Source organism: Pristiophorus japonicus, chromosome 3 (genome assembly GCF_044704955.1).
Source record: "Pristiophorus japonicus isolate sPriJap1 chromosome 3, sPriJap1.hap1, whole genome shotgun sequence".
NCBI classification, from domain to species: Eukaryota; Metazoa; Chordata; class Chondrichthyes; family Pristiophoridae; genus Pristiophorus; species Pristiophorus japonicus.
The window spans coordinates 114,332,754-114,346,874 of record NC_091979.1 but is presented as its reverse complement, the minus strand read 5'-3'; the positions used below and the strand labels follow the sequence as shown (position 1 = coordinate 114,346,874).

The following is a 14,121-nucleotide window of genomic DNA, read 5'->3' as shown; positions in this document are numbered from 1 at the left end:
AGACCAAAACTGCACACAATACTCAAGGTGTGGTCTCACCAAGGCCCTGTACAACTGCAGTAAGACCTCCCTACTCCTATACTCAAATCCCTTCGCTATGAAGGCCAGCATGCCATTTGCTTTCTTTACTGCCTGCTATACCTGCATGCCTACCTTCAATGACTGATGTATCATGACACCCAGGCCTCGTTGTATCTCCCCTTTTCCTAATCTGTCACCATTCAGATAATAATCTGCCTTCCTGTTTTTGCCACCAAAGTGGATAACGTCACAATTATCCACATTATACTGCATCTGCCATGCATTTGCCCATTCACCTAACCTGTCCAAGTCCCCCTGCAGCCTCCTAGCATCCTCCTCACAGCTCACACTGCCACCCAGCTTAGTGTCATCTGCAAACTTGGAGATATTACTTTAAATTCCTTTGTCTAAATCATTAATGTATATTGTAAATAGCTGGGGTCCCAGCACTGAACCTTGCGGCACCCCACTAGTCACTGCCTGCTATTCTGAAAAGGACCCGTTTATTCCCACTCTTTGCTTCCTGTCTGCCAACCAGTTCTCTATCCACGTCAATACATTACCCCCAATACCATGTGCCTTAATTTTGCACACTAATCTCTTATGTGGGACCTTGTCAAAAGCCTTTTGAAAGTCCAAATACATCACATCCACTGGTTCTCCCTTGTCCACTCTACTAGTTACATCCTCAAAAAATTCCAGAAGATTTGTCAAGCATGATTTCCCTTTCATAAATCCATGCTGACTTGGACTGATCCGGTCACTGCTTTTCAAATGCGCTGCTATTTCATCCTTAATGATTGATTCCAACATCTTTAATAACTGATTCCAGCATTTTCCCCACCACCGATGTCAGGCTAACCGGTCTGTAATTCCTTGTTTTCTCTCTCCCTCCTTTTTTAAAAAGTGGGGTTACATTAGCTACCCTCCAGTCCATAGGAACTGAACTAGAGTCCATGGCATGTTGGAAAATGACCACCAATGGAAAATTAACAATGCATCCACTATTTCTAGGGCCACTTCCTTAAGTACTCTGGAATGCAGACTATCCGGCCTTGGGGATTTATCAGCCTTCAGTCCCTTCAATTTCCCTAACACCATTTCCTGACTAGTAAGGATTTCCCTCAGTTCCCCCTTCTCACTAGTTCCTCAGTCCCCTAGTATTTTTGGTAGGTTATTCGTGTCTTCCTTAGTGAAGACAGAACCAATTTGTTCAATTGGTCTGCCATTTCCTTGTTCCCCATTATGAATTCCCCTGATTCTGACTGCAAAGGACTTACATTAGTCTTCACTAATCTTTTCTCTTCACGTATCTGTAGAAGCTTTTGCAGTCAGTTTATATGTTCCCTGCAAGCTTACTTTCATACTCTATTTTCCCCCTCCTAATTAAACCCTTAGTCTTCCTCTGCTGAATTTTAAATTCACATCCTTTATAATAGACTCCAGCATTTTCCTGTCCTGGGTTTTTAATCTGGCTTTTGCCTCTCCCAGGAGATCACTTGACTCAGGTTGGGGTGGAGTACAGAATATTTCAGTATAAGGGGTGTCACAGTGGTGTGAAGTGGACTGGTTGGGCTGGGTGCTCTTTGCCTTTTTGTCATTGTTCATAGGTTTACATGTAACCTTCAAGGCTGCTGACCAAGGGCCGTGCGGCTCTTTGTCAGCCGGCATGAACACGAAATGGCCTCCTTCTGTACTGTAAATTTCTAGGTTTCTATTTTCCCTACTACTGATATCAGGCTAACCGGTCTGTAGTTCCTCATTTTCTCTTTCCATCCTTTTTTAAATAGTGGGGTTACATTTGCCAACCTCCAATCTGCAGGAACTGTTCCATAATCGACAGAATTTTGAAAGATGATAACCAATGCATCTACTATTTCCATGGCTACCTCTGAGTACTCTGGGATGCAGATCATCAGGCCCTGGGGATTTATCGGCCTTCAGTCCCATTAATTTCTCCAGCACTCTTTTCTTACTAATAATCATTTCTTTTAAATCCTCTTGCTCACTAGACCCTTGGGTTCTCTAGCATTTCTGGGACGTTATTTGTGTCCTCTTACGTGAAGACAGAACCAAAGTATTTATTCAATTGTTCTAACATTTCATTGTTCCTCATTACAAATTCTCCAGTTTCTGTATGTAAAGGACCTACATTTGTCTTCACTAATCTTTTTCTTTTTATGTACTTGTAGAAACTTTTGCAGTCGTTTATGTTCTTTGCAAGTTGACATTCATACCTCTATTTTTCCCCTCTTAAATCAATCTATTGGTCCTTTTTTGCTGAATCCTCAGGCTTGCTACATTTTCTGGCAACTTTGTATAACTCCTCTTTGGATCGAATACTATCCTTAATTTCTTTTGTTAGCCATGGTTGGGCCACTTTTCCTTGTGTTTTTACGCCAGATAAGAATGTATAACTGTTGCAATTCATGCATTCGTTCCTTAAATATTAACCATTGCCTTTCCACCATCATGCCTTTTAATGAATCTTCCCAATCTATCATAGCCAATTCATTCCTCATACCTTTGTCGGTTCCTTTGTTTAGATTTAGAATCCTTGTTTCGAATTGGACGACTTCACTTTCCATCTTAATAAAGAATTCAATCATGTTATGGTCACTCTTCCCTGAAGAACCCCACACAAGACTGTTAATTAACCCCTTCTCATGGCACAATACCCAATCTAGGATAGCCTGTTCCCCAGTAGGCTCCTCAACATACTGGTCTAAAAAACAATCTCGTACACACTCTAGGAATTCATCTGTCACAGTATTATTACTAATTTGGTTTGGCCAGTCTACATGTAGATTAAAGTCACCTACGCTTACTGCAGTACCCTTGCTACATGCATCTCTAATTTCCAGTTTGATGCAGTCCCCGACACTACCACTACTGTTTGGAGGCCTATAGACAACTCCCACCAGTGTTTTCTGCCCCTTGGTGCTCCTTAGCTCCACCCAGACTGATTCTACATTTTGATTTTCTGAGCCAATATCCCCTCATTATTGCTCTGATTTCATCCTTTACTAACAACACCACACCACCGCTCTTCCTTTTTGCCTGTCCTTCCTAAATATCGAATATCCTTGGATATTCAGTTCCCAACCCAGTTCATGCTACAGTTTAGTACATGGTTGTACTATGTACTAAACTGCAACAAAACGGTAGCAATACGGTGCAGGAGGATTTACTGGAGTGTATAAGGGATGGTTTTCCAGACCAATATGTCAAGGAACCAACTAGAGAGGAGGCCATCCTAGACTGGGTCTTGTGTAATGAGAGAGGATTAATTAGCCATCTTGTTATGCGAGGCCCCTTGGGGAAGAGCGACCATAATATGGTAGAATTTTTCATTAAGATGGAGAGTGACACAGTTAATTCAGAGAATAGGGTCCTGAACTTAAAGAAAGGTAACTTCGATGGTATGAGACGTGAATTGGCTAGGATAGACTGGCAAATGATACTTAATGGGTTGATGGTGGATAGGCAATGGCAAACATTTGAAGATCACATGGATGAACTTCAACAATTGTACATCCCTGTCTGGAGTAAAAATAAAACGGGGAAGGTGGCTCAACCGTGGCTAACAAGGGAAATTAGGGATAGTGTTAAATCCAAGGAAAAGGCATATAAATTGGCCAGAAAAAGCAGCAAATCTGAGGACTGGGAGAAATTTAGAATTCAGCAGAGGAAGAAAATAGAGTATGAGTGTAAGCTTGCAGGGAACATAAAAGCTGACTGCAAAAGCTTCTATAGATATGTGAAGACAAAACGATTAGTGAAGACAAATGTAGTCCCTTGCAGTCAGAATCAGGTGAATTTATAATGGGGAACAAAGAAATGGCAGACTAGTTGAACTTTGGTTCCATCTTCATGAAGGAAGACACAAATAGCCTTCCGGAAATACTAGGGGACTGAGGGTCTAGCGAGAAGGAGGAACTGAAGGAAATCCTTATGAGTCAGGAAATTGTGTTGGGGAAATTGATGGGATTGAAGGCTGATAAATCCCCAGGGCCTGATTGGGATGCATCCCAGAGTACTGAAGGAAGTGGTCGTAGAAATAGTGGACGCTTTGGTGGTCATTTTCCAACATTCTACAGACTCTGAATCAGTTCCTATGGATTGGAGGATAGCTAATGTAACCCTACTTTTTAAAAAAGGAGAGAGAAAACAGGGGATTATAGGCCGGTTAGCCCGACATCGGTAGTAGGAAAAATGTTGGAATCAATTATCAAAGACGTAATAGCAGCACATTTGGAAAGCAATGACAGGATCAGTCCAAGTCAGCACGGATTTATGAAAGAGAAATCATGCTTGACAAATCTTCTAGAATTTTTTTGAGGATGTAACTAGTAGAGTGGACAAGGGAGAACCAGTGGATGTGGTGTATTTGGGCTTTCAAAAGGCTTTTGACAAGTTCCCACACAAGAGATTAGTGTGCAAAATTAAAGCACATGGGATTGGGGGTAATGTATTGACGTGAACAGAGAACTGGTTGGCAGACAGGAACCAAAGAGTAGGAATAAACAGGTCCTTTTCAGAATGGCAGGCAGTGACTAGTGAGGTACCGCAAGGTTCAGTGCTGGGTCCCCAGCTATTTACATTAATGATTGGGACAAATGAATTGAATATAATATCTCCAAGTTTGCAGATGACATTAAGCAGGGTGGCAGTATGAGCTGTGAGGAGGATGCTAAGACGCTGCAGGGTGACTTGGACAGGTTAGGTGAGTGGGCAAATGCATGGCAGATGCAGTATCATGTGGATAAATGTGAGGTTATCCACTTTGGGGGCATAAACACGAAGGTAGAATATCTGCATGGCGGCGATTAGGAAAAGGGGAGGTGCAACGAGACCTGGGGGTCATGGTTCATCAGTCACTGAAAGTGGGCACGCAGGTACAGCAGGCAGTGAAGAAAGCAAATGGTATGTTGGCCTTCATAGCTAGGGAATTTGAATACAGGAGCAGCGAGGTCTTACTGCAGTTGTACAGAGCCTTAGTGAGGCCTCACCTGGAATACTGTGTTCAGTTTTGGTCTCCTAATCTGAGGAAGGACGTTTTTGCTATTGAAGGAGTGCAGCGAAGGTTCATCAGACTGATTCCAGGGGTGGTTGGACTGTCATATGAGGAGAGACTGGATCAGCTGGGCCTTTATTCACTGGAGTTTAGAAGGACAAGAGGGGATCTCATAGAAACGTATAAGATTCTGACGGGACTGGACAGGTTAGATGCGGGAAGAATGTTCCCGATGTTGCGGAAGTCCAGAACCAGGGGACATAATCTTAGGATGAGGGGTACGCCATTTAGAACTGATATGAGAAGAAACTTCTTGACTCAGAGTTGTTAACCTATGGAATTTCCTGCCACACAGAGAATTGTATATTCAAGAGGGAGTTAGATATGGCCCTTATGGCTAAGGGGATCAAGAGGTATGGAGAGAAAGCAGGAAAGGGGTACTGAGGGAATGATCAGTCATGATCTTATTGAATGGCGGTGCAAGCTCGAAGGGCCGAATGGCCTACTCCTGCATCTATGTTCTATGTTTCTAACGGCTAAAGAGATCAAGGGGAATGGAGAGAAAGCACGAATAGGGTACTGAAGTTGCATGATCAGCCATGATCCGATTTGTTGTGTATCTGTAAAGCATGCACTCCCATGTTCCGCCACCAGGGAGCGCATCCCCTGAAGTCCCAAGGGATCCCAGCATCCCTTGGGAGCACTGTATGTGAGCCAGCCCCTAAGGCCTGTTCCTCACTCTGGAGTGTTTTAATAAAGACTGAGGTCACTGTTACTTTAACCTTCCTGTGTGCAGTCTCATCTATGTTAGAAACACAATAACTGCCGACGAGAATACGAATCCAGCGCAAAGATGCAGCAAACTGTGGGCATCCTGGAGAAGTTCTCGGAGGGCGAGGACTGGGAAGCCTACATGGAATGGTTAGACCAGTACTTTGTAGCCAACAAGCTGGACGGAAAAGGAAGCACTGCAAAAAGGAGAGCGGTCCTCCTCACAGTCTGCGGGGCACAGACCTACAGCCTCATGAAGAATCTTCTGGCTCTGGTGAAACCCACAGATAAGTCGTATGAGGAGCTGTGTACACTGGTTCGGGAGCATATTAACCAGAGGGAGAGCGTGCTGATGGCGAGGTATCAGTTCTACACGTGCCAGCAATCTGAAGGTCAGGAAGTGTCGAGCTACATCGCCGAGCTAAGGCGACTTGCAGGACAATGTGAGTTTGATGGCTACCTGGAGCAAATGCTCAGAGATTTGTTTGTACTAGGCATTGGCCACGAGACCATCCTACGAAAACTTGACTGCAGAGACACCAACCCTTAGTAAGGCCATTGCGATAACATAGGCGTTTATGTCCACCAGTGATAACACCAAACAAATCTCTCAGCACACTGTGTTTGCGAGCAGAACCCACGAGTCTGCAACTGCAGGCCTCAGGTGACCCAGATGACTAAGACCACAATAAAGGTTGAATGCAAGGCAATTCACACCTTGTTGGCGTTGTGGCGGCTTCCATTCAGCCTATTCATGCCGCTTCAAAGGGTACATTTGCAAAAGATGTGGCATAATGGGGCACCTCCAACGAGCTTGCAAACGAATTGCAAGCTTTGCAAAACCTGCTAACCACCACGTGGCAGAGGAAGATCGGTCCATGGTGGATCAAAGCAATTTCAAGCCTCGGAGGGGAGGAAGATGCTGAAGTACACGAGGTGCACACATTTGAGACGAAATGTCCACCTATAATGCTAAACGTAAAATTGAATGGTTTACCCGTAGCCATGGAACTGGACACTGGCACTAGCCAATCCATCATGAATAAAAAGATGTTTGAGAGACTGTGGTGCAACAAGGCATTCAGACCAGCCCTGAGCCCCATCCACATGAAACTGAGAACATACACCAAAGAGCTTATCACTGTCCTGGGCAGTGACATGGTCAAGGTCACCTATGAGGGCACGGTGCACGAACTGCCACTCTGGATTATCCTGGGCAATGGCCCCACACTGCTTGGAAGGAGCTGGCTGGGCAAAATCCGTTGGAACTGGGATAACATCCGAGCGCTATCACATGTCAATGAGGCCTCATGTACTCAGGTTCTTAACAAATTTCGTTCCCGTTTTGAGCCAGGCATTGGAAACTTTTCCGGGGCGAAGGTGCGATCCACTGGATCCCAGAGGCATGACCCATTCACACAAGGCACAAGCGGTACCTCACATGATGAGGGAGAGTGTGGAAATAGAGCTGGACAGGCTGCAACGCGAGGGCATCATCTTCCCGGTGGAATTCAGCGAGTGGGCCAGCCTGATCGTTCCAGTACTCAAGTGATGGCACGGTCAGGATTTGCGGCGATTATAAAGTAACTATTAATTGTTTCTCGCGACAGGACCAATACCCGCTACCTAAGGCAGACGACCTATTTGCGACACTGGCAGGAGCCAAGCTCGACCTGACTTCGGCCTACATGACGCAGGAGCTGGAGGAGTCTTCGAAGGGCCTCACCTGCATCAACATGCACAAGGGACTGTTCATCTACAACAGATGCCCGTTTGGAATTCGGTCGGTTGCAGCGATCGTCCAGAGAAACATGGAGAGCCTACTCAAGTCGGTACCGCACATGGTGGTCTTTCAGGACGACATATTGGTCACGGATCGGGACACCGCTGACCACCTACAAAACCTGGAGGAGGTCCTCCAGCGACTGGATCGTGTCGGGCTGCGGCTGAAGAGGTCAAAATGCGTCTTCATGACAACAGAAGTGGAGTTTTTGGGGAGAAAGATCGCGGCGGACGGCATTCGGCCCACAGACGCCAAGACAGAGGCTATCAGGAACGCGCCCAGGTCACAGAACGTCATGGAGCTGCGATCGTTCCTGGGACTCCTCAACTATTTTGGTAACTTCCTACCGGGGTTAAGCACCCTTTTAGAGCCCCTACATATGTTATTGCGCAAAAGTGAGAACTGGCTATGGGGAAAAAAAAAGTAATTACTTTTGAGAAAGCCAGAAACGTTTTATGCACCAATAAGCTGCTTGTATTGTATAACCCGTGTAAAAGACTTGTGCTAGCATGTGACGCGTTGTTGTACGGAGTCGGGTGTGTATTGCAACAAGCTAACGTTGCAGGGAAATTGCAACCTGTCGCCTATGCTTCCAGGAGCTTGTCTAAAGCCGAGAGGGCCAACAGCATGATTGAGAAAGAGGCATTAGCGTGTGTGTTCGGGGTAAAGAAAATGCATCAGTACCTGTTTGGCCTCAAATTTGAGCTGGAAACCGATCACAAGCCCCTCATATCCCTGTTCGCTGAAAACAACGGGATAAATACTAATGCCTCAGCCCACATACAAAAGATGGGCACTCGCGTTATCAACGTATAACTATACCATCCGCCACAGGCCAGGCACTGAGAACTGTGCGGATGCTCTCAGTCGACTACCATTGCCCACCATGGGGGTGGAAATGGCGCAGCCTGCAAACTTGATGGTGGCACAGCCCACAGACTTGTTGATGGTCATGGAAGCGTTTGAAAATGATAAATCACCTGTCACGGCCCGCCAGATTAGGACTTTGACCAGCCAAGATCCTCTGCTGTCCCTAATAAAAAACTGTGTACTGCATGGGAGCTGGGCCAGCATCCCCATTGAAATGCAAGAGCTAATCAAGCCGTTCCAGTGGCGAAAGAACAAGCTGTCCATTCAGGCAGACTGCCTGTTGTGGGGTAACCGCATAGTGTTACCAAAAAAGGGCAGGGAGACATTCATCTCGGATCTTCACAGCACATACCCGGGTATAGTAATGATGAAAGCGATAGCCAGATTCCACGTGTGGTGGCCCTCTATCGACTCTGACTTAATGAGTCCTGTGTACGGCAATGCAGCGTATGTGCTCAGTTGAGCAACGTGCCAAATGTTTGTGGTCCTGGCCCTCCAGACCATGGTCGAGGATCCATGTCGACTATGCGGGCCCGTTTCTCGGTTAAATGTTCCTGGTGGTGGTGGATGCTTTTTCAAAATGGATTGAATGTGAAATAATGTCAGGCAGCACCGCCACTATTGAAAGCCTGAGGGCCATGTTTGCCACCCACGGCCTGCCTGACATACTGGTCAGTGACAAAGGGCCATATTTCACCAGTGCCGAATTTAAAGAATTCATGACCCACAATGGGATCAAACAGGTCACCTCGGCCCCGTTTAAACCAGCCTCCAATGGGCAGGCAGAGCGGGCAGTACAAACCATCACAGAGCCTTAAACGAGTCACAGAAGGCTCACTCCAAACCCGCCTGTCCCGAGTACTGCTCAGCTACCGCACGAGACCCCACTCGCTCGCAGGGGTGCCCCCGGCTGAGCTATTCATGAAAAGGACACTTAAAACCAGACTCTCGCTGGTTTACCCCAACCTGCATGAGGAGGTAGAGAGCAGGCGGCAGCAACAAAATGTAAACGATGGTCGCGCCACTGTCACGCGAAATTGATCTCAATGACCCTGTGTATGTGCTAAACTGTGGACATGGTCCCAAGTGGATCGCAGGCACGGTGATAGCTAAAGAAGGGAATCGGGTGTTTGTCGTCAAACTAGACAATGGACAAATTTGCCGAAAGCACCTGGACCAAACGAGGCTGCAGTTCAGACTACCCTGAACAACCCACAGCAGACACCACCTTTTTCGAGCCCACAACACGCCGGTCCAGGAAAGTGAACCCATCACGCCCAACAGCCCAGCAAGGCCAGGCTCACTTAGCAGCCCTGCAGGGCCAACAACACGCCAGCCCAGCGAGGGCACAGCCAGCACACCAGAACAGACATTTGTACCGAGGCGGCCCACCAGGGAAAGAAAGGCTCCCGAACGCCTCACCTTGTAAATAGTTTTCACTTTGACTTTGGCAGGGTGGGGGTGGAGGGAGTGATGTCTATCTGTAAAGCATGCACTCCCATGTTCCGCCACCAGGGAGCGCATCCCCTGAAGTCCCAAGGGATCCCAGCATCCCTTTGGAGCACTGTATATAAGTCGGTCCCTAAGGCCTGTTCCTCACTGTTCTTTTAACCTCCCTGTGTGCTCTCTCATCTGTGTTAGGAACACAGTAATATTGAATGGTGGTGCAGGCTCGAAGGGCCTACTCCTGTACCTATTTTCTATGTTTTTATGTTCGAACAGTCAAACTTGTAACCAGTTAATGTACTGTTGCCAAAATGGATATGCGTATAAACTCTTAAAATTGAATGAAACACTCAAGAAAGGAAACCTTAATAGCATAATTTCTAATAGACTCTGAAAACTGTAAATGAGTGGTCTTTATTTTCTATATATTCCTTTATCTATGCATTTAATTTCTCTTGATTAGAACTTCAAGTTCAGGATACACAAGATGGTATGAAAGATGTAAAAGCTGGAGGTAGGTATCTCGGGGTACTTCTGATCTCAAGCTGTAACTTCAGCAAAAATCCTGGAGAAATGGTGTAATTGGCCAGGTATGCCATTTCTCCAGGGTTTCTGCTGATCTTCTACTAAAGTTACGGTGGGAGATCCAGAGAACTCCAGCAAAATTCTACTGCCTGGTATTTAGCAGTACTAGGAAAGATGGGGTATAATAGCACTGGGGGGCACTGAGGGAAATGATGGGCTTTGTTAACACTTGGGAGGATGTTTCTGGGATGTGGCAGAGCTGGCGATTCTGGAGTTTGGCAGTTAGTCTGCATCACTGTGAAGGGGGAACCCTAGATTTGGCAGAACTGGGAGATGAAATGTGGGATTTGGCTCAATGGTAAATTCTTGGTTGTCCTTCAACTGTGATGGAAGGGGGAGTGCTCCAGTTTGAAGTACTGCTGGCAGTACTGGCTTATAAGTTTCGAAGAGATCTTGGCAAACACTAAATTTATAGTTTTCTGTTAGGGTTTTATATGTGTCTTTGTCGCTCATATAAATACATAAAAGTTACAACATGAAAGCAGGCCATTCAGCCTAACTTGTGTTGGTGTTTACCCTCCATGTGAGTAAATAGTTCTAATAACATGTACCCACCCTGTTCCTATATCACTTTCTCCCTTCATCATAGTTTCTACCTCAACCACTACCCTTGTAATTATAATTCCGCAACACAGTGTGAAGAAGTTTATCCTGTTATTTTCTAAATCTCTTGGATTTAATCTTGTATATGTGGATTTTCATTCTTGACCCTTTAACTATAAAGTAAATACTTGCATTTATATAGCACCTTTCACGACCACCGGACGTCCCAAAGTGTTTTACAGCCAATGAAATACTTTTTGAACTGTAGTCATTGCTGTAATGTAGGAAACGCGACAACCAATTTGCACACAGTAAGCTCCCACAAACAGCAACGAGATAATCTGTTTTTTTTTTAAGGTGATGATGATTGAAGAATAAATATTCACCAAGACACTGGGAATAACTCCCCTGCTCTTCTTCAAAATAGCGCCATGGGATCTTTTACGTCCACCTGAGAGAGCAGATCGGGCTCGGTTTAACATCTCATGCGAAAGGTGGCACTTCTGAAAGTGCAGCACTCCTTTAATACTGCACTGGAGTGTCAGCCAAGATCTTTGTGCTCAAGTCTCTGGAGTGGGACTTGAACCTACAACTTTCTGACTCAGGTGAGAATACTACCAACTGAGCCATGGAACCAACTATGGGAAACAGTCTGCTTCTATTTACCCTATCCCATTCTTTCATAACTTTAAACACTTCTATATTACCCCACAATCTGCATTGTTCTAATGAAAAAAACTTTCAAATCTATCTTTATCCTCACATTAGACAGCATCCTAATGAATCTGAATTGTACCCAGACTAAAGCCTTCAGGGGGGAAATTGCCCCCTTTTCTTTTTTAAGGCCTCTTAACACAGCGGTAAGGCCTTTCCAACTGGGAGCAGGTGGATAGTCTGACCAATGGGGAATTGCCCCCTGACTGGGGGCGGCAGAAACAGGTTTCCGCCGCACCCAGTGTTTGCACCCCGCCCAATGCTCCAACCCGTTGTTGGGCACGCGCCGACCCCTTACCGCCCGGCGGCAACCCCTTGCTGCCCTGCGAGGGAAAATGCCCCACGGGAGCCAAACATTGGACCGCTTCTAACCACTCTGAAAATATGCTCTTAACTCCTACTCTGTTTTCTCCCTCCTAAATTAATCTTTAATCCAGTTTACTATCCTTCGATTCCATACCCCTTAATGGTCTCTAATAATCTACCGTTATACCTTGTCAAAGGCTTTCCTAAAGTCCATGTACACTACATCTACTGCATTTTCCCCATCTGATACTTCCTCGAATAATTCTATTAGGTTTGTCAAGCACAATTGTCCCTTTTGAAATGCATGTTGTCTACTTCTAACTATTTTCTCTTTATTTAGATACTTACTAATTTCATCTTATAATTAAAGACTCTAAAATATTCTCTGCCACAGTTGTTAACTGGTCTATAATTATTCAGATTAACTTTGTCACCCTTTTTAAATATGGGTCTGCCCTCAAAAGAGCCCTGAAATATAAATTCCGAGGCCTCTACAATTTCTACCCTCATCTCCCTAAGGATTTTAGATTGTATCCTGTCTGGTCTGGTTACTTTGCCCACCTGAAATGGCAGACAGGGCTGAAGGGAGGCAAAAAATCTGTATGAACCAGGAGATACTGATTAAGCAGAGAGGCTGCAGGGGTCAGAGGTGTGGTCAATAGCTGAAATATGGGATAGGGAAATCTACAGGCCCACCTAATGCTCATTGACATTTTAGTACAGAAATGTTTAAACCTCAATTTTACATTTTTTTTTTTATTCGTTCCTGGGATGTGGGCGTCGCTGGCAAGGCCAGCATTTATTGCCTATCCCTAATTTCCCTTGAGATTGTGGTGGTGAGCCACCTTCTTGAACTGCTGCAGTCAGTGGGATGAAGGTACTCCCACAGTGCTATTAGGGAGGGAGTTCCAGGATTTTGACCCAGCAACAATGAAGGAACGGCGATATATGGTGTGTAACTTGGGAGGGGAATTTGCAGGTGATGCTGTTCACATGCACCTGCTGCCCTAGTCCTTCTAGGTGGTAGAGGTCGCAGGTCTGGGAGGTGCTGCCGAAGTCGTCTTGGCGAGTTGCTGAAGTGCATCTTGTAGATGGTAGATGCAGCCACAGTGCGCCGTGGTGGAGGGATTGAATGTTTAAGGTGGTGGATAGGGTGCCAATCAAGCGGAATGCTTTGTCCTGGATAGTGTCGAGCTTCTTGACTTGTTGTTGGAGCTGCACTCATCCAGGCTTTGGGGAGTCAGAAGGTGAGACACTCGCTGCAGAATACACAGCCTCTGACCTGGTTCAGTTAAGTTTCTGGCCAATGGTGACCCTCAGGATGTTGATGGTGAGGGATTATTTTTATTTATTCATTAATTGGATGTGGGCATCACTGGCCAGGCCAGCATTTATTGCCCATCACTAATTGGCCTCGCGAAGGTGGTGGTGAGCCACCTTCTTGAACCGTACTTGGTCGTAGCGGTTTGATACAACTAAGTGGCTTGCTCGACCATTTCAGAGAGCAGTTAAGAGTCAACTACATTGCTGCGGGTCTGGAGTCACATATAGGCCAGACCAGGTAAAGATGGCAGACTTCCTCTCCTCAAGGACATTAGTGAATCAGTTGGATTTTTACGACAATCCGGTAGTTTCATGGTCACCATTACTGATTCTGGAATTAAAAAGCTAGTTTTATTTAATTAACTGAATTTAAATTCCCCCAGCTACCGTGGTGGATCTGAACTCGCATCTCTGGATTATTAGTCCAGCCTTCTGGATTACTTGTCCAATAACATAACCACTACCCTACCGTACCACTAGCGATGGTCATGCCGTTGAACGTCAAGGGGCAGGGGTTAGATTCTCGCTTGTTGGAGATAGTCATTGCCTGGCACTCGTGTGGGACGAATGTTACTGGCCACTTAGCAGCCTAAGCCTGAATGTCGTCCAGGTCTTGGTGTATGCCGGGTATGGACCGCTTCATTATCTGAGGAGCTGCAAATGGAACTGAACACTGCGCAATCCTCAGTGAACATCCCCACTTCTGACCTTATGGAGAGAAGCAATAGTGTGACACAGAAAC

At 45.7% G+C, this 14,121-nt stretch overlaps 1 protein-coding gene across 1 annotated transcript in view; it reads right to left on the bottom strand.

The window, feature by feature from the left end:
• Positions 1 to 13,891, bottom strand: part of LOC139259846 (ferroportin-like) — a 205,597-nt gene extending 191,706 nt beyond the window's left edge. Inside the window, exon 1 of the mRNA XM_070875729.1 lies at positions 13,849 to 13,891. Within this exon, the coding sequence (XP_070731830.1) occupies positions 13,849 to 13,869 (21 nt within the window). The 5' untranslated portion in view covers positions 13,870 to 13,891. The remainder of the gene's footprint in view (positions 1 to 13,848) is intronic.
• Positions 13,892 to 14,121: the final 230 nt, after the last annotated feature.